Source organism: Callionymus lyra, chromosome 7, assembly GCF_982586985.1.
Source record: "Callionymus lyra chromosome 7, fCalLyr1.hap1.1, whole genome shotgun sequence".
NCBI classification, from domain to species: Eukaryota; Metazoa; Chordata; class Actinopteri; order Syngnathiformes; family Callionymidae; genus Callionymus; species Callionymus lyra.
Window position 1 is genome coordinate 21,561,112 of NC_141824.1, and position 24,282 is coordinate 21,585,393.

At 46.0% G+C, this 24,282-nt stretch overlaps 3 protein-coding genes across 4 annotated transcripts; 2 read left to right on the forward strand and 1 right to left on the reverse strand.

Moving 5' to 3' along the window:
• The first annotated feature begins 215 nt into the window (after window positions 1-215).
• On the forward strand, window positions 216-7,286 carry LOC148075626 (latent-transforming growth factor beta-binding protein 4-like). Its single transcript, XM_087796498.1, has 25 exons — window positions 216-588; window positions 776-828; window positions 886-1,020; window positions 1,095-1,194; window positions 1,266-1,322; window positions 1,393-1,515; window positions 1,602-1,772; window positions 1,839-1,973; window positions 2,060-2,275; window positions 2,364-3,335; window positions 3,394-3,522; window positions 3,576-3,689; window positions 3,785-3,904; window positions 3,982-4,101; window positions 4,235-4,354; window positions 4,603-4,824; window positions 4,890-4,961; window positions 5,024-5,152; window positions 5,230-5,370; window positions 5,561-5,713; window positions 5,776-5,868; window positions 5,940-6,018; window positions 6,095-6,297; window positions 6,387-6,527; window positions 6,600-7,286. Exons 1-25 carry the CDS (start codon window positions 348-350, stop codon window positions 6,740-6,742), a joined length of 4,182 nt encoding a protein of 1,393 aa, XP_087652624.1. The 5' UTR covers window positions 216-347; the 3' UTR covers window positions 6,743-7,286.
• A 1,778-nt stretch (window positions 7,287-9,064) lies between these two features.
• Window positions 9,065-11,278, forward strand: LOC148075627 (tubulin alpha-1A chain-like). 2 transcript variants are annotated; one of them, XM_087796500.1, is made up of 4 exons: window positions 9,065-9,101; window positions 9,331-9,550; window positions 9,615-9,763; window positions 9,824-11,277. In XM_087796500.1, the coding sequence occupies exons 1-4, from the start codon at window positions 9,099-9,101 to the stop codon at window positions 10,802-10,804; spliced, it is 1,353 nt and encodes a 450-aa protein (XP_087652626.1). In that variant the 5' UTR covers window positions 9,065-9,098; the 3' UTR covers window positions 10,805-11,277. The 2 variants fall into 2 exon arrangements, with proteins under 2 accessions (XP_087652626.1, XP_087652625.1); XM_087796499.1 differs by having other exon boundaries at window positions 9,615-11,278.
• A 1,800-nt stretch (window positions 11,279-13,078) lies between these two features.
• shkbp1 (SH3KBP1 binding protein 1) lies at window positions 13,079-23,067 on the reverse strand. The gene is made up of 16 exons (XM_087795885.1): window positions 22,910-23,067; window positions 22,617-22,670; window positions 22,494-22,539; window positions 22,281-22,413; window positions 22,087-22,167; window positions 18,535-18,699; window positions 17,426-17,504; window positions 17,172-17,362; window positions 16,989-17,104; window positions 16,818-16,905; window positions 15,713-15,829; window positions 15,472-15,642; window positions 15,257-15,409; window positions 15,101-15,197; window positions 14,847-15,031; window positions 13,079-13,899 (listed from the first exon to the last, which is right to left on the reverse strand). The coding sequence occupies exons 1-16, from the start codon at window positions 22,963-22,965 to the stop codon at window positions 13,247-13,249; spliced, it is 2,385 nt and encodes a 794-aa protein (XP_087652011.1). The 5' UTR covers window positions 22,966-23,067; the 3' UTR covers window positions 13,079-13,246.
• Between the last annotated feature and the right edge of the window lie 1,215 nt (window positions 23,068-24,282).

Consider the following 24,282-nt stretch of genomic DNA (forward strand, 5'->3'; position numbering starts at 1 on the left):
CATGGAAAAGCTGGACAAACATGATAATGTCCTTATCAACACACACACACACTTCTACATACACACACTTACACACACTTACACACACTGTGAGCATATCAACACTTAGTTGGGCTCTGGCGGCCCCTGCCGGTGACAGAGTTGTTTCGGGAGACGCCCACACATCAGTTCCAGCTGTTGTGAGTTTGTGCAACTCCAGAAGAGTTGCATCATCACTCTGACATCCACCCCCCATTTCCCCCCACACAGCTCTGGAGTCCGGCCCAGCTCAGTTTCCAGCCTTTGTGGGACTCAAAGACTTTTCCTTATTTCTCAGAGTTGGACAATGAAGCTGCAGGACTGAAGACATGCTGCTCTCGGGTCTCCTCTGTGTACTCCAGCTCCTTTCCGCCAACCTCGGGCCAGTAGGGGGCCAGCAGGCAGGGGTCCAGGTGAAGCTCACGCCAGGCTGCAGGGTTGTCTGCCACCAGGACCGTTGCATCAACACCTGTGGGCTCACGAGCCAAACGGATGGGACGAACCCCGTGGATGGGACGGGGTCTTCAGCAAGGACGGGCCCTGTGCTGGGGATGGAGCAGACGGGCGTGTGTAAGTGTGTGTCCTCATGTTTAAGCTTGAAACAGTCCCATGTGTTGTTGTGGAACCACTGCCATGGTAACGGTTTATAAATGTTAGTGGAGGTGTCACATGACCTCTGTCACAACTGTGGGGTAACTGTTTTTTTAATCTCTCTTCTGTGTGCGTCCGTGTGCCTTTGCGTGTGCGTGTGTAACAGCCAAGTACGTGGAGGTCAGAGAACAGCGCCGTCCTCCGTCCAGGATCCAGCAGGTGTTTGTTTTTCGAGAAAATGTTGTTGTTGTCAGACTCTGACTGGGTCCTCCGCAGGCTTCTCATTCTGGATCATCCAGAGCTTTGTTACCAAGTAAACTTGGTCAGAACCAGTTCCAGGCCCAAACAGTGAGGGACCAGTTGTACACAGAACACTTCAGGTTCTGCTTTAGGGAAGTCAAGGATGGCCAGGTGAGTGTATCCGTAGATACTGGTGTGACATGTCTTTGTGCGCCTGCTGCTCAGTGTGTGTTGCGTTTGTGCAGTGTGCATCACCTCTACCGGGTCTGAGAACTCAAGAGATGTGCTGCCGGGGGATCGGCCAGGCCTGGGGAACATCAGACTGTGTTCTCTGCCCTCATTCAGGTCCTCCTGCAGACACCACAAAAATGCACACGCACAAACACACACACTCATGATGGTGTTAACATTCTCAGGTCAGAACAGCAGTTGTCAGTTCGGCTTCCATCTGGTCAATGGAACCAAGTGTGTTGGTGAGTGCGTTTCCTATGTGCTTGAAGAAGCCGAGTCATTTTGTCGATGTCTGTGTCTCCGTATGTTCAGATGTGAACGAGTGTCTAAAGCCGGGGCTATGTGAAAACGGTGTGTGTGTGAACACCATGGGGAGCTTCAGCTGCGTTTGTCAGCCGGGATTCATCCTTGACGCTTCACATGGACTGTGCATATGTACGTGGAGAACACTCTTTCTCACACACTTGCATGCACTCTGTCTCTTTCCCACATAAACACACTCACTGTGTGCGGTTCCACAGCTCGCAACGTGATCTCAGGGGAGAAGGGTCAATGTTACCGGGTTCTGTCTCCGGGTCCAGACTCCTGCTCTCTACCCATCCTCAGGAACATCACCAGGCAGATCTGCTGCTGTAGTCGGGTGGGGAAAGCCTGGGGTCCGGACTGCCGGCATTGTCCATACTTTGGCTCAGGTGACGTTCGGAATGTCTACAGAGGAGAAAGTCTTGAGTTCTGATTCTTTTCTTCTCCTACTACAGAGGCTTTCAAGAAGACCTGTCCGGCCGGCCCAGGGTACCAGTATTCTGCCTCCACACTACAGTTCAGCCAGAGAGTGGGACTTCAGCTTGGTGGCCGAGTATCACCAGGTTTTTCCCTTAGTGACCCTTCACATGGTACATCACTAATGTTACTATAATAGGTTGTGCTTTCTGGTTACTTATCCAATAAAGATGTTGGTCTCCATTCACTCTTTTTGAAGGTTCTGAAGCCAAAGTTTCTGGGGCAACCACAACTCAAGAAGCTGGTTCTGTCGATGTAACGAAACAGAGTAACCCTTCTAGGACTCCAATCATCAATGCCAATGCAAGGCCCTCCTTGGTCTTCCTCGGAACCCAATGGACAAGTAGAAGCACTGCTGAGGTCAAACCCAGTAGAACCACTGAACAGCAAAGACCGCCTGACAGCAGAACCCAAGGTACTCCTAAAAACCAACACCAAAAATTAGACCTGTCCAGTGAGACTGGGTGATATATCTCAATATATCTATTATCTATTTTCCGCAGATCCTACAAAATATCAACATGCAAGACCGGAACACAGCAAGTGGAACCAGACCTCCCACGGGAGACCAAGTCCAGGCCCCCAGAGACCAACTCAAAGCATCCCCCCCCAGAGGAGACCTGGTCCAGGCACGGACTCACTGAGGAGACCAACTCCAAGTGTGGCCCCTCCAAAAAGACTAGCTCCAAGCATAAACCCTCAGAAGAGACCAGCTCCAGACCAGGACCCCCAGAGGAGACCAGCTCCAACCCTGCCCCCTCAGAGGAGAACAGTTTTAGGCCAGGACCACCAGTCGAGACTTCGTCAAGGCACGGACTCACAGAGGAGACCAACTCCAAGCGTGGGCCCTCAAAAAAGACCAGCTACAGGCCAGGATCCCCAGAGGAGACCAGCTCCAACCCTGCCCCCCCAGAGGAGAACAGTTTTAGGCCAGGACCACCAGTCGAGACTACGTCAAGGCACGGACTCACAGAGGAGACCAACTCCAAGCGTGGGCCCTCAAAAAAGACCAGCTTCAGGCCAGGATTCCCAGAGGAGACCAGCTCCAACCCTGCCCCCCCAGAGGAGAACAGTTTTAGGCCAGGACCACCAGTCGAGACTAGGTCAAGGCATCGACTCACAGAGGAGACCAACTCCAAGCGTGGGCCCTCAAAAAAGACCAGCTTCAGGCCAGGATCCCCAGAGGAGACCAGCTCCAACCTTGCCCCCCCAGAGGAGAACAGTTTTAGGCCAGGACCACCAGTCGAGACTAGGTCAAGGCATGGACTCACAGAGGAGACCAACTCCAAGCCCGGTCCCCCAAAGAAGACCAGCTTCAAGCCAGGACCCTCAGAAGAAACCAGTTCAAGACCCTTTCCCCCAGAATAGACTAGTTCTAGGCCAAGATCCCCCCAGAAAAACTGCTCCAGGACTCCCAGAACCACATAGGAGTCTTTCCCCCAGCGAGGCACCAAAACTGCCCCCTAGAGTTCATCGTAAGTAAAATGTACACACACAGTATTATGAACATCTCACTCATTGTGTATGCAACAGTGGGCAGTGTGTGTGAATACAGGCCAGGTGTGTGTGGACGAGGTCATTGTGTGGAGCAACCACATGGAAGACACACGTGCATGTGTGATGAAGGATACGAGCTTGACCTACTCATGACCTTCTGTAACGGTGAGTACACTCATGGCCGTCTCCCAGACACATAAACAGCTGTGTGTGTTCAGACAGGGACGAGTGTCTCCAGAGTCCGTGTGGTGAGGCTCACTGCACAAACACACCTGGCAGTTTCAGATGCGTTTGTCGGCATGGATATCGATTCAACAACACAATCTGCACAGGTAATGGTCAAGCAAGCCTGGAGCTCCGACTGCAGGTGTCATTTATAGAAGCTGAAGATGACAGTTTCTGGAATCGTCTTATTAACTTTTTATAGACATCGATGAGTGTCTGGATCCACTCCGCTGTCCTGGTCAGGAATGTCTGAACACTCCAGGTTCTTATCGATGCATCTCGTGCCAGAAAGGCTTTCACCTGCTGGATCGTGTGTGTATAGGTACACACACATTACACCTTCACACACAAATCAGACGATGGTTACCGGAGTCATAAATTTACTTTGTGTGTGTCCAGACGTGGACGAATGTTCTCAAGCTTTTCAGTGTCCCGGCCAGGTGTGTGTGAACACACAAGGCTCATACGACTGTGTGTCCTGTGACCCCGGATACACGCTGACGAACAAACAGTGTACAGGTACAGACACTATGCACACACATTAAAAAGTAAAAAACACATAGACATGCACAGAGGTGATAAAACACACACAACATAGTCCTATTACAAAGCAACACAGACACACTACAAAATAATCTTCCCCTCTCTACAGATTTGAACGAGTGTGAGGTTGTTGGGTCGTGTCCTGGTCAAGAGTGTGTGAACATGGAGGGATCCTACAGATGTGTGGACTGTCGTCATGGATACCAGGCCATTAACGGCGTGTGTACAGGTACACCTGCACTCAAACACTTATTGAGATCCAAACGTTTACACATGCAAATACACAAACTACAAGGCACGCTGCTGTCACCACAGACAGTCCTTCATCTTTCTCATCATCAGCTGTAATGTCACTATAATGTCCGCTTCTTCATAAGCAGGTTCTCTTGTTAGGTGACTCACAGCTCTCTTAAAGGTCTTGGCTGTGATGTTGGTCACTCTGTGAGGGTCTGTTTAACTTTCTTTCCACTCCTGCAGCCATCATTCCTCCTAGAGCTCCCTCTCCCACACTCGGAAGTGACGTCCTTCCCCTTCCTTCCCCCTGGCCCGGGGAGATGAGGGAATGCTATTACAACCTGGCAGAGCGAGGAACCTGCAACCTTCTCGCCACCAACACCACTCAGCAGGAGTGCTGCTGCACGGTGGGGGAAGGGTGGGGTCTGGGTTGTCAGTATCAAACCTGTCCACCCGTTTACTCCAGTAAGTCACTCACATCCTCCGCAAATCGTGCGCAACACAAACCCCTTGTGTGTCTCTGTGTTTAGATCAGTTCCAGGTTCTATGTCCAAGTGGGCGGGGCTACGTGACCGGATCTTTGGGATCTTTTAGCTACACAGGTTTGTGTTTGTTGTTGAGAGTTTAACAGTAACATGAAGAAACATGTGCGTCTGTGTTGTAGATGTGGACGAGTGCAAACGTTTTCATCCAGAAGTGTGTAAGAATGGCGTGTGTGTCAACAACATTCCCGGGTACAGCTGCTATTGTCCCAGCGGATACGTGTACGACGGTACACTGTTGGAGTGTGTTGGTATGTTGGAACACAAACACTACCCGCATACACAATAACACACAGTAAATGTTTGTGTACCTGCGATTGGTTGTCAGATCATGACGAGTGCGAGGAGGACTCGTGTGTTGGGGGCACTTGTGTTAACACAGTAGGGTCGTACTACTGTAGCTGTCCGACACCACTCACACTGGACGACACGCAGCGCACCTGCGTCAACACGTCACACCTGAGTTCAGGTAAGAATTTGTCATGTAAACTGTGACTGAGCAGGACTTAATTCAAGCACCGAGACTCTTAGGAAAGTGAACCCAAAAGGGCCATGTGTCTCTTTTGAATTCAGTAAAAGTCGAGACCAGTGGCTTGATTTCTCCAACACGTTTAGAGTTTTCTTCAAGTCAAAGTAAAACAAGTCATGTCGACTTCCAGACGAGAGCGTGTCGCTGTGTTGGCAGCATGTCACAGCAGACCTGGTGTGTCAAAGTCCACTACTTGGTGCTCAGGTCTCCTTCAGCGACTGCTGCTGTCTGTATGGCCGCGGCTGGGGAATGGAGTGCGCTCTGTGCCCAGCACTAGACTCAGGTAAATACTTGTAGGGAAAAATTCAGCATGTGTGTGAATGAGAAAGAGGTTTTTATTCACAGAGGAGTATGGCGCCCTCTGCAGCGCCCTCCTTACTCTGCCACGACCAGAGAGTTACCCAGACGTGACCAGGCCAGGACCGTATGGAGCAAGAAGTACCTAAAACACTCCCAATGGTCATCTGCTCACCCTTTCTTTGCATGTCACAGCCTCTTCTATCCACCAGGAGGCGGTAGGTTAAGCGGTAGGACTAGGGGCACATACCGGTCTGAAGGCAGTCCGGTTTTCCCAAGATCAGACTTCAGGTGTCGCACCTTTATTGGCCATGTGGTTTGACTTTGAGCTGGTGACTTATCAGCCAGTGAAAACTCTCTTTGACAGTTCCTACTCGGAGGGAGACTTTGCCGCCGCGCCTCCCAGACCACCCTCCTTCTACCTCCCCCCTCGAACTGACCAGTCCTTCGGGGCTCTCCCGCCTCCTCCTGGGTCTCGACCCGAGACCCGTCCACTCATAACAGAGGACTACGAGGATATCCAGTCCCCCGTATATGATCCCAGACCAGGAACACGAAGAGTCTTCGACAGTAAGTCACAGTGTAACTTCGGCCAGACCAGACTAAAAATCGAGTATGAAGGTGTTCCATGGTCTGTACACTGAAGTTTCCTCTCTCAGGACCTTACGAGGAGTCAGTGGACGACGACTGCGGGATTCTCTTTGGCTGCGAGAACGGACGGTGTATCCGCGTGGCTGAGGGTTACACCTGTGACTGTTACCACGGTTACCTACTGGACTTGACCTACATGACCTGCATAGGTAGGAGGACGACCACAATGATAATGGCATGAATTGAAAACTAATATCTGTGTGTTTTCCTCCATGTGTCAGACATCAACGAGTGTGAAGACATCACCAGTGTCGACTTTCCATGTATCAACTCTCGCTGTGTCAACACTGAGGGTTCGTTCCGCTGCGTGTGCAGAAGAGGCTATGTGACGTCACACAGACCCAACCACTGTGTGGCAGCATAGTCTCAGCAGAACACCTGGTCCAGCATCAGGAGAATTTTGTCCGACCGACGTTCAGCATGATTTATAGCAAGCCTTCAATGTATTTGTATATCGATTTACATTCCTGTCCCGTTGACGTTGTGATGTCTCGAAGTGATAAATTCTTTTGGACCGTGGTTGGAGGTTGTTTATCTTATGACTGTCCAACACATACTGACAGGGGAACTAGAAGGAGGCCTAAGGACTACTGAACCTTTATGATCGATGTAGTTTATGTTGGAAATGTTGTTTTTTACAAAACATTTTTACCACAAAAGATGTATTTCAATAAAGTCCTCCCACTGCTTGTTGATCCCACATCTGCCATGTCAAAGTCCATGTACAAATCCTGGGACCATATTGAAATACAGTGGTATGAAAAGGTTTGGGCACCCCTGTACATGTCATGATTTTCCTTTATAAATCATTGGTTGTTTGGATAAAAAAATCCAGTTAAATATATCTTATAGGAGACAAACACAGTGATATTTGAGAAGTGAAATAAAGTTTATATGATTTACAGAAATTGTGCAAGAATTTTTTAAACAAAATTAGGCATGTGCATAAATTTAGGCACCCTTATATATTATTGATTTTAATACCTTTAGCACTAATTATTGGAACCTCAGTGACCATTGACCTCCATACACAGGTGAGTACAATCATGAGAAAGAGTATTTAAGGAGGCCAATTGTGGCCAACAAAAGTGTTTCTTCTCTTTGCATCTTCTCTGATGAGTGGCAACATGGGAGCCTCAAAACAACTCTCAAATGACCTGAAAACAATGATTGTTCAACATCATGGTTTAGGGGAAGGATATAGAAAGCAATCTCAGAGATTTAAGCTCTCAGTTTCAACTGTGAGGAACATTGTGGGGAAATGGAAGACCACAGGCACAGTTCTAGTTAAGGCCCGGAGTGGCAGACCAAGGAAAATCTCAGATAAACAGAGGCGCAGGATGGTCAGAACAGTCACAGTCAATCCAAAAACCTGCAACATTATTTTGCTGCAGATGGTGTCACTGTGCATCGTTCAACTATTCAGCGCACTTTACACAAGGAGATGCTTTATGGAAGAGTAATGCGGAAAAAGCCTTTTCTCTGCACACGCCACAAACGGGGTCGCTTGAGGTATGCTTAAGCACATTTGGACAAGCAAGCTTCATTTTGGAATAAGGTGCTGTGGACTGATGAAACTAAAATAGTTATTTGGGCATAACCAGGGACGTCATGCATGGCGGAAAAAGAACACAGCATTCCAAGAAAAGAACTGGCTGCTTACAGTAAAATTTGGTGGTGGTTCCATCATGCTGTGGGGCTGTGTGGCCAGTGCAGGGACTGGGAGTCTTGTTACAGTTGAGGGGCGCATGGATTCCTCTCAATATCAGCAGATTCTAGAGTACAATGTCCAGGAATCAGTAACAAAGTTGAAGTTGCGCCGGGGCTTTCAACAAGACAATGATCCTAAACACTGCTCAAAATCTACTAATGCGTTCATGCAGATGAACAAGTATAACGTTCTGGAATGGCCATCTCAGTCCCCAGACCTGAATATTATTGAAAATTTATGGTGTGATTTAAAGCGGGCGGTCCATGCTCGGAAACCATCACACCTGACTGAACTGGAGAGGATCTGTATAGAAGAATGGTCCGAAATACCTTCCACCAGAATCCAGACCCTAATTGGAAGCTATAGGAAGCGTTTAGAGGCTGTTATTTCTAAAGAAGGAGGATGCACAAAATATTGAGTAATTTTTCTTTCGTGATGCCTAAATTTATGCACATGCCTAATTTTGTTTAAATAATTCTTGCACACTTTCTGTAAATCATAAAAACTTTATTTCACTTTTCAGATATCACTGTGTTTGTCTCCTATAAGATATATTTAACTGGAATTTTTTATCCAAACAACATATGATTTATAAAGGAAAATCATGAAAATGTACAGGGGTGCCCGAACTTTTTCATACCACTGTAGGTGTTCGGTGGCTCTGAGACATGAGTGGTGGAGAGAATCAGCTGAACTGGAACTGAAGTCTCTGTTGTGAGCAGCTCGATTCCACCTGACGAAGACATGGTAGAGCAGCACCGGAGTATTGGCGCTTTGGTTTTCTTACGTTACCTGTGAGACGACTCTCTGACAAGGTGACCTGTGTCTTTGTTTTCTCACAACTTTGTGTGTCAATGTCTTTGCTTTGTCGCCGCCAGCGTTTGAAAGGATTTGTGGCTCCGCCCTAACAAAGACTATAAATGAAATAATTTGAGCAGCAGAGGAAACAAACCAAAGATAGTGCCTGAACATAAGAAGAAAAAAATAACATAAGAAAAGAACAGTTAAAATGGTGAGTCAGAGTCAGTCATCAATATAATCTCTCTTGATAGAAAATAGATCGTTGTCAGCAAAGACCATTGCGAGCCTCACTGCTCCTTTCTTTGGTGTTGCTCACAGAGTGTAGTCTCAGCCATCTGGCTTCAAGAACTAAAGAGAATGTAGCATGGAACCCCCAACCCCCTCCACCAGGGCGGCCAGATCGTCCTGCCTGTCCTAAAAGTGTTTCTTTGCCTTTGTAGCGCGAGTGCATCTCCATCCACATCGGCCAGGCAGGATCTCAGATTGGAAATGCCTGCTGGGAACTTTTCTGTCTGGAACATGGTATTCAACCTGACGGCCTAATGCCAAGTGACAAGACTATCGCTGGAGAGGACTCCTTCAACACCTTCTTTAGTGAGACTGGTGCCGGCAAACATGTGCCCAGGGCTATCTTTCTGGATCTAGAACCAACAGTCATCGGTAGAGAAGGAGGAACTTTGTCAGGTGTTTATTTCAGGCAACAGCTGCCCTTTGTGTTTGATAGATGAAGTTCGGACCGGAACGTATCGGCAGCTCTTCCATCCAGAGCAGCTTATCACGGGAAAGGAAGATGCTTCTAACAACTATGCTAGAGGTCACTACACAGTTGGAAAGGAAGTCATCGACCTGGTGCTGAACAGGACTCGCAAACTGGTAATGACAGATGTTAACCAACATTCTTGGACAATCCATGAACATGTTCTTGTCCCACAGGCTGACCAGTGTACTGGGCTGCAGGGATTCCTTATCTTCCACTCCTTTGGCGGGGGCACGGGCTCAGGCTTCACCTCGCTGCTCATGGAGCGCCTCTCAGTGGAGTACGGTAAGAAGAGCAAGCTGGAGTTTGCCGTGTATCCGGCACCCCAGGTGTCCACAGCTGTGGTAGAACCTTACAACTCCATCCTGACCACCCATACCACCCTCGAGCATTCCGAATGTGCCTTCATGGCGGACAATGAAGCCATCTACGATATATGTCGGAGAAATCTGGACATCGAGCGGCCGACTTACAGCAACCTCAATCGACTGATTGGTCAGATCGTCTCCTCCATCACAGCCTCTTTACGTTTTGATGGAGCCCTTAATGTGGACCTGACAGAATTCCAGACCAATTTGGTGCCTTATCCACGAATTCACTTCCCTCTGGCCACTTATGCACCGGTGATCTCAGCTGAGAAGGCCTATCATGAGCAACTGTCGGTCGCCGACATCACCAACGCCTGTTTTGAACCTGCCAACCAGATGGTCAAGTGTGACCCTCGTCACGGTAAGTACATGGCGTGCTGCATGCTTTACCGTGGAGACGTTGTGCCCAAAGACGTCAACTCTGCGATCGCCAACATCAAAACTAAACGCACCATCCAGTTTGTTGACTGGTGTCCAACAGGATTCAAGGTTGGGGTCAACTACCAGCCCCCGACTGTGGTTCCAGGCGGCGACCTGGCCAAGGTGCAGCGAGCGGTCTGCATGCTCAGCAACACCACAGCCATCGCAGAAGCATGGGCCCGGCTGGACCACAAGTTTGACCTCATGTACGCCAAAAGGGCCTTTGTCCACTGGTACGTGGGAGAAGGAATGGAGGAGGGAGAATTCACAGAGGCACGCGAGGACATGGCGGCTCTGGAGAAGGACTATGAGGAGGTGGGAACTGACAGTGTAGGGGACGAGGGTGAAGATGAGGGAGAGGAATACTAAGAAGTTGTGGGGTTTTTATTTTCTGTCCACAACATGTGCTCTGGGGAACTTAGAACCTGCTGAGGAAGAAAAGGTCCACAAGGAGAACCGTGGAGTGACGTGAGCACCGCGGTCCACTGACTCAAGTTGTGCTTGAAACCAAAAATCAAAACCATCTTGGACTACGAGTCCATTCAAGACCAGAACATTACTATAAAGAACAACAGAGAAAAGCCGAAACCTGAGCCCTCCAGGCGGTGGCACCGTATACTGGTGGAGTGCAGGACAGACGCTGATCTGAGTCGGACCAGTTGGTGGGTAACCAACTTCTTGCTTCAGCTCAATGGCAACGGCAGGAAGTGAAAACATCCTCATAAGTGTCTACAAAGGTTCTCTCCAGTCGTGGCAGATGAGGAATAGAACCGATGCATATATTTATTGTAAAATATTGTGACGACAAGTCATCCATGTGTCATCAGATTGTTTCAAGAGGAAACTTTGCTTCTTTCAATAAAAAATATTTGGTCCTGATCTAGTCCTGTTGGTTTCTCTGTAGTAGTACTTAAACTTCAGTCCAGAGCTAAGGAATTCATCAGTGACACGTCTGAGATGTTTTAATGTCAGTGTTATTTAAAAGAAATGTAAAAAGTCAGTTTAAGCGGTGTAATGACTAGAAAAACAAGAAACCATAAGAGGAAGTTGAGAAGTCCAAGATAAAAGCAGTGAAGAGAATGTCAATAGAATCTTTAAAATTTGACGAAAAAGACTAAAGTGACCACGGTGGAGAAGATCATGAGGGACAGACTAGATGGGGAGTAAGAGGTTGAAGATAAAGAACATGAGGATAAAGATGACTTGTTGTGGTGAACAGAGTTGAGAAGAAGGTAGAGCAGGGGCCGGCAACCTTTTGCACTCAAAGAGCCATTTGGACCTTTTTCCTACAGTAGAGGAAACACTGGGAGCCACAAAACCGTTTTTGACCTTAAATATGAAATGTGATGCCATATAAGGTTTGCTTGCTTTGGTTAACTATATGCTATTACTATATAAACTCTAAATGAAAAGTAAAAGGGATATTTCACCCAAAATTCAAACTTCACTCGTTTTCTACTCACCCTCATTGTGATTTAGGGTTGTGGTTATTTTCAGAGACTCTGTATTAGAGTTATAGACAAAAGTTTTTGGATGTTTTTAACTGAGCTCCAGTCGCTACATTTAAATGAACAAACAATTTTGTCTATAACTCTAAAAGAACAGATTACTCTTTTTAATAGCTTTGTTGAACACAGATTTTTTTTGAGAGAGAGAAAGTGGTAAAAACAATTTATGTAGTAAACCAGTCAGAATGGAGGGTGGAAAATAAATTCCGTCTTTGTGAGAGCAGATCACTTTAATAAGGTGATGAAAATAGTCAGGACAGTATGAAGTTTTGCCTCTGAAAACAAATGTAGTTTTGATATCCAATATATATAAAATGTTTAATCTCAGGCACTAAAATTGTCAAATACCCAATTTGATTCTTCTGCTGACTCAAAGTTGACTCACATCTCTTTTTATCCAGTATAACTTCAAGTAGACTGTAACATGCTTTGCTGTGATGTACATGTTTCATTTACAATAATTTCATTTTACGGTTACATTTATTCACTGATTTAAGACAGACTGGTTATAATAATAATAATTTTAATTTCTGATCAAACTCAACATCACTTATGTAAAGTAATGTAAAGGCCTGTAAGCGACTGACTTGCAGAAAAATATAACAATATTTTCTATGAAGGCTGAAAGGAATTATAGTATACAAGTATTTTTAGTCAAATTAAAATTATATTTTTGAACAAACTAAAGTAAGACTAAAAAATGGACAACGCAGCATTCTGTGACGTCCATGCTACTGTTCCTTTAAGACTGAGACAGGTAGGGGGGGGGGTGGAGCGTATGTAAGCGCGAGCCTCAGCAAAAGTTCTTCACAAAGTTACGTCTTACAGTAACCCTTACGAAACATTTATATTGAATATCCACATTATACTTATTTCTAAAGACCTGAATGAGCCGCAGGTTGCAGACCCTGAGGTAGACTATTAAAGACATTACTGTAGACTGGTGAGATGTGATCAATCATTCTTCGCCAAATTAAATGAGTCTCCAGTCCCAAGTTACGACTCAAGTTGGATTGAAGTCTCTGGTGGAGTTGGGTTTATATGCGAGTTATGCAAGGAACAGGCACATGAGCATTGATAAACAGTTTGATTTCTGGTGTATATTGAAAGAAACACAAACATCAAAACAAACAAATTATCTCAAAGCTCAATTTATTGTCGTCACGTCAGTCAAGACTACAAACCTCTGTGGCGACCATTTGTGAAGAATTGTTCAGAAGGTTATGACTCTTCGTGACTCCTCTTGGTCCGGACAACCACGGCCCAGGCTCTGGGGTTCGGCTCAGACACTGTCGTCACCGAGTCAGAAGCTGGTCTCGTTCATATGGGGTTTGGGGTTGTCGGGACCGCCAGAAGCCTCCAGAGAAGTGTCGGCAGAGGCAGGGGTTAAGGGTGGTGCGGGGGGTGGAGCAGGTGTGCTGGGGCTCGATGGCGAGGTTTGTGTTGTTGCCCCTTGTGGTGAGACAGGAGTGGGTAGTCCAGTGGCGGGGTGGGGCCCAGGTGACACAGACATTAACGTTGGAGTTCTTAATCGAGGCTCTGAATCATTACACAAGGCCAGGCTCCGCCTCTCCATCCCGGACCCGCCCACCTCCTGACCTCTGGCAAGCTCTTGACAACGTTCCACAAAGCTGCCTCTGCGCACCGACTCCCCCTCCCACTGCCGCAAAGGTCGCGCCGGTGGAAGCGGTGCGACGGACGCGCAAGTGTCCCGCAAAGGTTTTGTGGACGGTAGAGAGGAAGTATTGTGGCGCGGTAGACTGCCACAGAGCGACGAAGCTGAGGAACCAGAACCGGAACCGACACCAGGTCTGCCCGCGGAACGCTCTGACCTGGACGTGTCCATGAAGAGACTGCAAGTGGAGGCCCGAGGGGTGCTTTCCGGGGTCCTGGTCAGAGTCACGTCGCAGTGGTCCAACAGCTCCAGAAGCTCCTCCTCTGTCGGGCCGCCGAGAGCTGCCAGAACAAGAACAGTGAGAAGACATTTTCAGCCCCGAGTAGTAGTTAAAGACACCTTAAAATTTGCTCAACAGTTTCAGAACTTAGTTAGAACATCAGCCCACTCTCTCTCTCTCACAATCTTTATCAGCAGAAGTAGAAAATACAGTTTGCACTGTATTGTGAGTAGAATTTAAAAAGTGAAGAGCCTGTCAAGGCTAGTATGTTCTGACCAGACACTTCCATAAAAGGCTCGATAAGTGTCGCCCTCGTGTGTTGATAACGGGTATTCAATAAATAAAATATTTTTCATGTCGTTTCACGCTTTAACATCCGTTTCCAAGTGTGTGCAAGTTATTCACTTCCACTGTCAGCACATGTGTGCAGACAACATTATGATACTCAAGCACAAAGTCTCACCACAGTTACACACTGAAATAATTGTGTTTTTTAAAGACAACAAAGGGAAAAGGGGGATCAAGGTGTGACAAGACCAGAGTTTTATCCAGGGGTATTTGAGCATCACTGAAACCTGCTGAACCTGCTGATGGTAAGAGGATAATGTGTCTTTGTTAAGTCAGTATATTACCGGATAGTTTTAAGTATTATGTTTTCATTTTAAATTAAGTAGACAAACATCAATGAATGGTTACGCCGTGTGTCTGTAAATCCATCTGAAACATTTTTTGACGACATTTATTTTACGCTTTCCTTAGTTTTGAGAGAGACTATGTATCCGGTAAAAACCCTGTCTTCATATACTGTATCAGCGGTTGTAACGATTCAGCATCACAAAATAAATACTGTTATTGTGTTGTGTTTTGTGAGTTGTAACTTCACTGAGCAGTGTAGAAAAGTGGAATGGAGCAGACGACCGTCATCTCTGACAACATTACTGATGACATATCTACATTCACATCAACTACACTAGATGGACATGTGTGTGTTCGAGCACGTGTGCTCACCTCTGATGTCCACCTTCCCTGATATCTCCATGGCAGTGGTGAGGTCCCACATCTGGATGCTTCCGTTGGCGTGGCCACTGAATAAGTATCTGCGTTGTCGAGACCCAATGCGACTGGAACCTTCACACTCGTGGACCGTGAAAGCTGTGATGGACGCACCGTCCACTGAGCGCACTTCGCACACTCTGGGGAAAAAACACACAACTTCAATGGCGAGGCCGCACACAAACCCACAGCAAAACACACTAACTCACCTTTTCCCGTTAGACGACAGTCTGACATAGAGCCGGTCCGTGTCGGGGACCACCCTCTGGATGAAGACCTGCTGGTCGTCTCTCTCACCATATGGACCTGACACACACACACACACATTGTTTTTGTGTCATCTAGTGAGTGATGGAGTGACTTACCGATCTCTGTCCCAGCACTACATCCAGGTCCATCTATGTCCTCTAGACTGAGGACCTTGAAGGAGGTGAGTGGCGTTGAGCCCGGCTGTGTGGAGATCATCCCTCGGAACCTGGTGACGGTCCAGGTCCGAACATGGTTGTTGTCAGCACACACTGAGAGTAAAGTCGCGGAGTGAGATGTTGGATCGTGAGCAACCGGAACCTGGTCCAGTCACCTGAGATGAGGTGCTTCTCCGACAGCATGATCTTTGTCACCGGGCTCCGATGAACCGAGAAGGTCTGGAACAGCTGAGGCCCGGAACCGACCGTCTCTGGGTGTTGCACGATGACCCTCACCGTCCCCGAACTGGTCCCGTACGCAATCTCGATCCAGTTCCCGCTGTCACCTGTTGACGATGCCGGTGAATGAGTGCAGTCGCAGCCATGAAGTTGAGTGACAGGTGGGCGGGCCGTTACTGATTTTGGGGGTCAAATAGACGCTGAGGGCAGTGATGGCATCTTCACTGGGGTCCCTGTAGAGCTCCGTCACCAGCAGGTCATTGTCCTTCATCCTCAGAGGGAACTTTTGCACATCTGCCAACAACAAAAACGTTAACATCATCATCGGATACCAAAATATAAGCAACAACAAAGTAATTGAGAAAACAAGAACCTCATCATCAAAAACAACCTCATCATTAAAAAAAAAAAAAACCTCATCATCAAAAACAACATCAACTCCCTCATTATGAAAACAACAACAACGTCATCAAAAACAACAACACCAATAACAACCTTATCATGAAAAACAACAACATCCTTATTATCAAAACAAAATCCTCATCGACAACATCATCAAAAACAACAAAACCGATAACAACAACATCATCAAAAACAACAACACCAATAACAACCTTATTATCAAAAACAACATCATCATCATCGACAACAACATCATCATCAAAAACAACATCATCATCATCGACAACGTCATCAAAAACAACAACACCAATAACAACCTTGTAATCAAAACAACATCATCATCAAAAACAACAACACCAACAACAACCTTATTATCAATAACAACATCATCATCATCATCAGACAACAACAACGTCATTAAAACAACACCACCAATAACAACCCTGTAATCACAACAACATCATCATCATCGACAAATACAACAACGTCATCAAAAACAACAAAACCAATAACAACCTTATTATCAATAACAACATCATCATCAAAAACAACATCATCATCATCATCATCATCATCGACAACAACGTCATCAAAAACAACAACACCAATAACAACCTTATTATCAACAACAACATCATCATCATCATTGACAACAACGTCATCAAAAACAACAACACCAATAACAACCCTGTAATCAAAACAACAACATCATCATCATCAAAAACAACATCATCATCATCAAAAACAACAGCATCATCATCAACGACAACAACAACGTCATAATCAAAAACAACAACATTATCATCAAAAACAACAACAACAACAATGTTACTATCAAAAACAACAACATCAAAATCATCATCAACTGTGTGTGTGTGACCTATGTAGTAGATGGATCCGTTGCTGCAGCCGAGGATGAGGAAGGACCCGGCAGTGTCGTAGCTGCTGATGGGTAGAACATCCTGGTTCTGTAACCCAGAGATGATTGACAAATGATAGGGTCAACATGGCTAAGTAAGTGAGATGTCAACCACAGAAAGACTCCGCCCACCTGCCAGTGTTTGGTAACGGCGTTCCACACGCCCACCTTGCCCGTGTGGCTGGTGGCGATCAGCTGGTTACCGACGAAGAAGAGCGCCTCCACTGGAACGTTGAGACTGAAGACACCTGAGAGCAGAAGAAGATGAGGACGAGGATGAGGACAAGGACGAGGACAGGATCCGGCTTCACTCACCGATTTCGTTCCCATTGCCGTCCGGGCAGATGGACCACAGGATGATCTCCGTCACCCCGGACACCGCCACCATTTTGTCATTCTCCCCGAGCGAGCCGCCGATGACTTTTGCGTTAAGGGCCACCCTGTCGATCATCCAGTCCAGACGAGGAGATGCGAAGACCTGCTGCCACCCGGTGGACTCCTTCACCCTGGAACAACGAGACACTTGAGCCCGGAACCAACACGACCCCGGGCATCATGCAGGACTTCACCTGTAACACACCACGAAGTGTGTGTACGCCACAGAGATCCAGTTATGGTGACCGCAGATGATCCTCACCAGCCCTGGATCTGCACAAACCACACCGACATGTTGATGTTCCTGGACACCCTCTGACCCCTCTGACCCCTCTCTCACTCGTGCCCACTGTCATCCTCATGCACTCACTCACTGGGTCTCATTCATGAGCGTGAGAAGAACAAGTTTGTGAGTAAAATGTCAGCAGCGGAAACATTTACGGGATTTTGTCATTCATCAATATTTTTGTAGCTGCGATCTTGTGTTAGATTCTCAGAAAATAGCAAAGAAAATTCAAGAATGCACTAAAATAATGTTTGTCACGATTAGAAATTAATTCATATATTTCACTTTCTTAGGTGAAAGATACACAGATGTCTTTTGAAAAACGTGATTGGAAACATTAAATATTATACAATACATTTAGTTAAATTAGTTGACAACAGGTTAGCAATAGTGAGTTATATATTTAAATTGACTTAATATATTACAAATTATTTCCACATGATTGTTTTTATTTAAAAATGTTATAATTACACATAAGACATCAACATATGTGAAGAATCATCAGGTGTAGTTCCTGAGGTTTCCTGAATAATGTGATGTTCTCATCAACAGGTGATATTTTGTTAAGATTAACAGGTAAAGTGAGTTTAATATTGAATATTCGCTCCAGGACCAGACTTCTAATCCGATATATTCCCCCGAAAATGTAATCCCTGATCACGGCCTGTCAAATTCCCAAAAGCCTATTTAGCTACAGCTTTTATCTGTTAGAATCTGATAAGATTTATCATCTGGTTAGATAGTTATGTGAGGATGATGTCACAACTCCACTACTAACACAAGAAAATAAAAACGTATATTTTTAATTCCACTAATGAAAGAAAAAAAAAGGTTTTCTGAACTCCATTATTTTGATCTCCACTTCATTTGCTTTGTGTCCGACAGGTGGACAGGATCATATACACCTCCTTATATGGTCATTCAAGGGCAGAGAGTTATGATAATGATTCATTTCCATGATCTGCTCTCACTTTTAAATCCATCAAACAAGTGTTTACAATGGGATCCGAGGTTCACCTGCACTCGCCCTGTCCTCGGGTCTGGTCTGCAGCCCAGTGTGCCTCAGGTTCGGGGGCATCGTGTTGCTGCGTCTGACCGGGGTTCTCTCAGACAACGGCAGGCGACCAGAGCCCAGCTGAGGTCCGGCCACACTGTGACGGTTCCGTCTCTTGGCTGGACACACTGGAAGCAGATTGAAGGTCAAATCAAGGTGTTCTTTAAAGACTGGCTACAGACACGTAACAGACTAGTGACAGCATTCACGTAACACTTCAGCACGCTGACACAAGTCATCCTGCGAGTGATGTCATGACAATCTTAACCCTTTTACGGCTTCTGGGTCAAGATGAACGACCTCCTTGGCTATTCACCTTGCATCGTTCTAGTCACCTCTCAATTTTCTAGTCGTGTCACGTCGTTCTAATTACTTCACTTCACTTCATTCTAGTCACCTCACAATGTTCAAGTCACTTGAGTCGTTCTAGTCACTTCAAGTCACCTTGAAGTCTAGTCACCTCACGTCATCGTCATTTTAGTCACCTCACGACGTCCTAGTCACCTCACGTCGTTCTAGTCACTTTACATCATTCTAGTCACTTCACGTCGTTCTAGTCACCTCAAGTCGTTCTAGTCACTTCACTTCGTTCTAGTCACCTCACAATGTTCAAGTCACTTGAGTCGTTCTAGTCACTTCAAGTCACCTTGAAGTCTAGTCACCTCACGTCATTCTAGTCACCTCACGTCATTCTAGTCAGCTCACGTCGTTCTAGTCACTTTACATCATTCTAGTCACTTCACGTCGTTCTAGTCACCTCAAGTCATTTTAGTCACCCAACGTCGTTCTAGTCACTACACGTTGTTCTAGTCACCTTACAATGTTCAAGTCCCCTCACAATGTTCAAGTCACTTCACGTCGTTCTAGTCACCTCACGTCGTTCTAGTCACCTCACGTCGTTCTAGTCACCTCACAATGTTCAAGTCACCTCATGTCGTTCTAGTCACTTCACATTGTTCTAGTCACTTCACTTCGTTCTAGTCACCTCACAATGTTCTAGTCACCTCACGTTGTTCTAGTCACCTCAAGTCCTTCTAGTCACCTCACATCGTTCTAGTCACTTCACTTCGTTCTAGTCACCTCACGTTGTTCTAGTCACCTCACGTTGTTCTAGTCACCTCACGTTGTTCTAGTCACCTCACGTTGTTCTAGTCACTTCACGTCGTTCCAGTCACTTCAAGTCATTCTAGTCACCTCAAATCGTTCTAGTCACCTCATGTCTGATAGTCACCTCACGTCGTTCTAGTCACCTCACAATGTTCAAGTCTCCTCATGTCGTTCTAGTCACTTCAATTCGTTCTAGTCACCTCATGTTGTTCTAGTCACCTCACATCGTTCTAGTGACTTCACTTTGTTCTAGTCACCTCACAATGTTCTAGTCACCTCACGTTGTTCTAGTCACCTCACGTTGTTCTAGTCACCTCAAGTCCTTCTAGTCACCTCACATCGTTCTAGTCACTTCACTTCGTTCTAGTCACCTCACGTTGTTCTAGTCACCTCACGTTGTTCTAGTCACCTCAAGTCCTTCTAGTCACCTCAAGTCCTTCTAGTCACTTGACGTCGTTCCAGTCACTTCAAGTCATTCTAGTCACCTCAAGTCTTTCTAGTCACCTCAAGTCTTTCTAGTCACCTCATGTCTGATAGTCACCTCACGTCGTTCTAGTCACCTCACAATGTTCAAGTCTCCTCATGTCGTTCTAGTCACTTCAATTCGTTCTAGTCACCTCATGTTGTTCTAGTCACCTCACATCGTTCTAGTCACTTCACTTCGTTCTAGTCACCTCACGTTGTTCTAGTCACCTCACGTTGTTCTAGTCACTTCACGTCGTTCCAGTCACTTCAAGTCATTCTAGTCACCTCAAGTCGTTCTAGTCACCTCATGTCTGATAGTCACCTGACGTCTTTCTAGTCACCTCACAATGTTGAAGTCTCCTCATGTCGTTCTAGTCACTTCAATTCGTTCTAGTCACCTCATGTTGTTCTAGTCACCTCATGTTGTTCTAGTCACCTCACATCGTTCTAGTCAGTTCACTTTGTTCTAGTCACCTCACAATGTTCTAGTCACCTCACGTTGTTCTAGTCACCTCACGTTGTTCTAGTCACCTCAAGTCCTTCTAGTCACTTCACTTCGTTCTAGTCACCTCACGTTGTTCTAGTCACCTCACGTCCTTCTAGTCACTTGACGTTGTTCCAGTCACTTCAAGTCTTTCTAGTCACCTCATGTCTGATAGTCACCTCATGTCTGATAGTCACCTCACGTCGTTCTAGTCACCTCACAATGTTCAAGTCTCCTCATGTCGTTCTAGTCACTTAAATTCGTTCTAGTCACCTCATGTTGTTCTAGTCACTTCACTTCGTTCTAGTCACCTCACAATGTTCAATGCACCTCATGTCGTTCTAGTCACCTTACATCGTTCTAGTCACCTCACGTCGTTCTAGTCACTTCAAGTCATTCTAGTCACCTCAAGTCATTCTAGTCACCTCACGTTGTTCTAGTCACCTCACAATGTTCAAGTCATTAATTTCTTTCAATTCACTTCAATTCGTTTTAGTCAGCTCACGTCATTTTAGTCACCTCACGTCGTTCTAGTCACCTCACAATGTTCAAGTCACCTCATAGCGTTCTAGTCACTTCACGTCGTTCTAGTCACCTCACGTCGTTCTAGTCACCTCATGTCTGATAGTCACCTCACGTCGTTCTAGTCAACTCACAATGTTCAAGTCTACTTATGTCGTTCTAGACACTTCAATTCGTTCTAGTCACCTCATGTTGTTCTAGTCACCTCACATCATTCTAGTCACCTCACAATGTTCTAGTCACCTCAAGTCCTTCTAGTCACCTCAAGTCCTCTAGTCACTTCACGTCGTTCCAGTCACTTCAAGTCATTCTAGTCACCTCAAGTCATTCTAGTCACCTCAAGACATTCTAGTCACCTCAAGTCATTCTAGTCACCTCACTTCGTTCTAGTCACCTCATGTCATTCTAGTCACCTCACGTCGTACTAGTCACCTCACGTTGTTCTAGTCACCTCACAATGTTCAAGTCATTAATTTCTTTCAATTCACTTCAATTCGTTTTAGTCAGCTCACGTCATTCTAGTCACCTCACGCCTTCTAGTCACTACACGTGGTTCTAGTCACCTCAATTCCTTCTAGTCACTTCAAGTAGTTCTAGTCACCTCAAGTCATTCTAGTCACGTCACAATGTTTAAGTCATCTCATGTCACTCTAGTCACCTCACAATGTTCAAGTCACTTAATTTCTTTCAAGTCACTTCACGTCGTTCTAGTCACCTCGTGTCGTTCTAGTCACTTCACGTCTGATATTTGAGAGATTGAAAGCAGAACCATCAATTCTAGATAAGGGCCTTGTGTGGATCTCAGTGTTGAGCCTTGTTTGATGACAGTCACACACAGTCACACATAGTCACACTCACACACACGCACACGCACACACACACACACACACACTACAGGACAGACTACCGTCCTTCACACAGAGGTGAGTGCTGTTACCTGGGGGGTGCAAGTAGCCATTAAACAGGACGCTTCCACATGAAGATCGATCCAGTTCGTCACAGAGCTGAAGCTTTCTCACTGTGGGGGGATGAAGATCCTCATCAGTCATTATGGCACTGATGCCCTGACCCCCATCATCAGGACCACCATAACCTCTTCATCATCATCATCATCATCATCATCATCCTCACCCAGAGGCGTGATTCCATAGAACTCGGCCTCGTGCAGGAGCATGTGCACGCTTATGTCGCGGGGATGAAGCTCTTTGGTCCTCAAGAAGGTGAGGATGGGCGCGAACAGGGAAGGGTCTCTGTCGATGAAGATCTGAGGCCGGAAGAGAAACGATGAAGACCAAACATAGACTCCACAAAAAACCCCGACCAAGAAGAAGAAGAAAAACTCACAGCTCCATCTTCATCCTTCAGTGTCGAGATCCTCCCGCTCAGAAGACTGACACACACACACACAAACATAAACAAACACACACAGTTAAACAGCAGTCGTAGACATGAGGTGAACATGCCCACCTGGAGAAGAAGGAGTCTGGGACCCAAGTGAGGGTCTGCCTGGAGGTGCTGAACCTGGAAACACACACACGTTGAGCATTATTTGTTGCATGTTCTCAACAAAACAACTCATTTAGAGACTCGTTCATGACATTGTTGCACATAAACTTGAACATATTCGCCAGAAGTGTCTCGCTCGGTGCGGGAGAGCTAGAGGTTCTGCCGGTGAAAGTTTGGACCAGAGACCGGAGCGTTTTGTCAGCAGGACGGTAGCTTAGCTTAGCCGCCGCAGCTAACCCCATTAGCTTCCTTACCGCTTCCCACCGACGTTCAGGTGGATGATGTCACCTATTCTGCTCACGTCATACATCTTTGTTGACGTAGAAACGGCGTGCCTTGGGTCGAGCCAGCAACTTTAGTCTACTTTCATTTTAGCCCAGCAGAGAATCTGCTTCCTCTGGAAGTGGAAACACTTCCTGTTGCGCGCAGTGTGTGTGCGGGAAAAAACACCCGGATCCGGATTTGGATCAGGAGCCCTAAAATCTCGTAGTGTAGCCCTGAGGCGACTAGTTTAAAGGTCAACTAATGTGAAAACCCAACTCTCCCGACATGTTTTAAATGTTGAATCTTCCTCTCCAAGATGCAGTAAGTCCCTTCATCATGACCATGTTTTGAAGTTATGACTTTGTAAAGTTCTCCTCCGTCTGAAATCTAGGCATATGAGAGGTTACGAGAGCGGAGTCCATTATGACGTAATAATGTCTCCTCTTCCAGCTGTAATCACGCCCTGCTTTGTTTATATGGCAAGTCCTTTGAAGGTGGAGACCTCTGGGATCGATGACACATAGTGACAAAACTCAATGTTTGACCAACACAGCAGAGTGGGTGTACTTATGGTAAACAAGATTTAATCTCCAGAAAAAAAAAGTTTTCAGTGGGCGAGGCTTATGCACATTTTCTAACGTAAATATTTAAATGAAAATAGAGTTTTGTACAAACAGACACATACTGATGATACAATAGAGAATCTATTTAAGACACACTTACATCAACACATTAGTGCCTTCAATGGTCAGTGGGGACCAGAGCAAGCTTGGCCAGAACACCAAAGGCGTTCTGCGTGGATTTCATAGATGTACACATGTTTATCATGTCTACTGACTCCTTTAAGAAACATCTTAAGATGTTTTTATTTGTTCAGGCTTTGCCTTGATTTTCTGGAACTCCTGTTGTATTGTCAGTTTTATCTTGAACTTTAAAGTATATACTTTATTGAATATTGTTTTGATTGTTTAAGCGCGATGTGACCCTGGTCTGGAAAATCGCTATACAAATAAAAATTACTTACTTACTTACATCCATTCCCCTGAACCAGTGGTGTTGTCTAGAATTCTGGGCTGAATGGAAAGATGTTACTCATCATCTCCACGACCTTGTTGATTTAAAGTAACCCTTCTGAGGGTCCCAGCGCAACTTTGTATATGTTTAACTTAGTTAGAAACAGGTGAAAACCCCTTTAGCGACCTTAAAAAAGAAAACCCCTCAAACTTTGTGACAACTCCACTCCATGTAGTTTTTTAGGGACTCGAATATGGTCACTTTTTTTTAATACGACAAATCGGTCTCAGTGGGACTTGAGGGAAATCCGTGATGGTCAGTGGGGTCGGTCTCTCTGGAGGATCTGTTT

What these genes read in the sequence shown, in the direction of transcription:
- LOC148075626 (XM_087796498.1), top strand. Translation starts at nt 348, where the DNA reads ATGCTGCTCTCGGGTCTCCTCTGTGTACTCCAGCTCCTTTCCGCCAAC. An exon ending in CAACAACACAATCTGCACAG is followed by an intron (nt 3,690 to 3,784) that starts GTAATGGTCAAG and finishes AACTTTTTATAG; the next exon opens with ACATCGATGAGTGTCTGGAT. An exon ending in GTGCCCAGCACTAGACTCAG is followed by an intron (nt 5,714 to 5,775) that starts GTAAATACTTGT and finishes TTTTATTCACAG; the next exon opens with AGGAGTATGGCGCCCTCTGC.
- LOC148075627 (XM_087796499.1), top strand. An exon ending in TCTAGAACCAACAGTCATCG is followed by an intron (nt 9,551 to 9,614) that starts GTAGAGAAGGAG and finishes TGTGTTTGATAG; the next exon opens with ATGAAGTTCGGACCGGAACG.
- shkbp1 (XM_087795885.1), bottom strand. Translation starts at nt 22,965, where the DNA reads ATGTATGACGTGAGCAGAATAGGTGACATCATCCACCTGAACGTCGGT. An exon ending in CCGTTACCAAACACTGGCAG is followed by an intron (nt 16,906 to 16,988) that starts GTGGGCGGAGTC and finishes TCTGGGTTACAG; the next exon opens with AACCAGGATGTTCTACCCAT. An exon ending in CTATTTGACCCCCAAAATCA is followed by an intron (nt 15,643 to 15,712) that starts GTAACGGCCCGC and finishes CATCGTCAACAG; the next exon opens with GTGACAGCGGGAACTGGATC.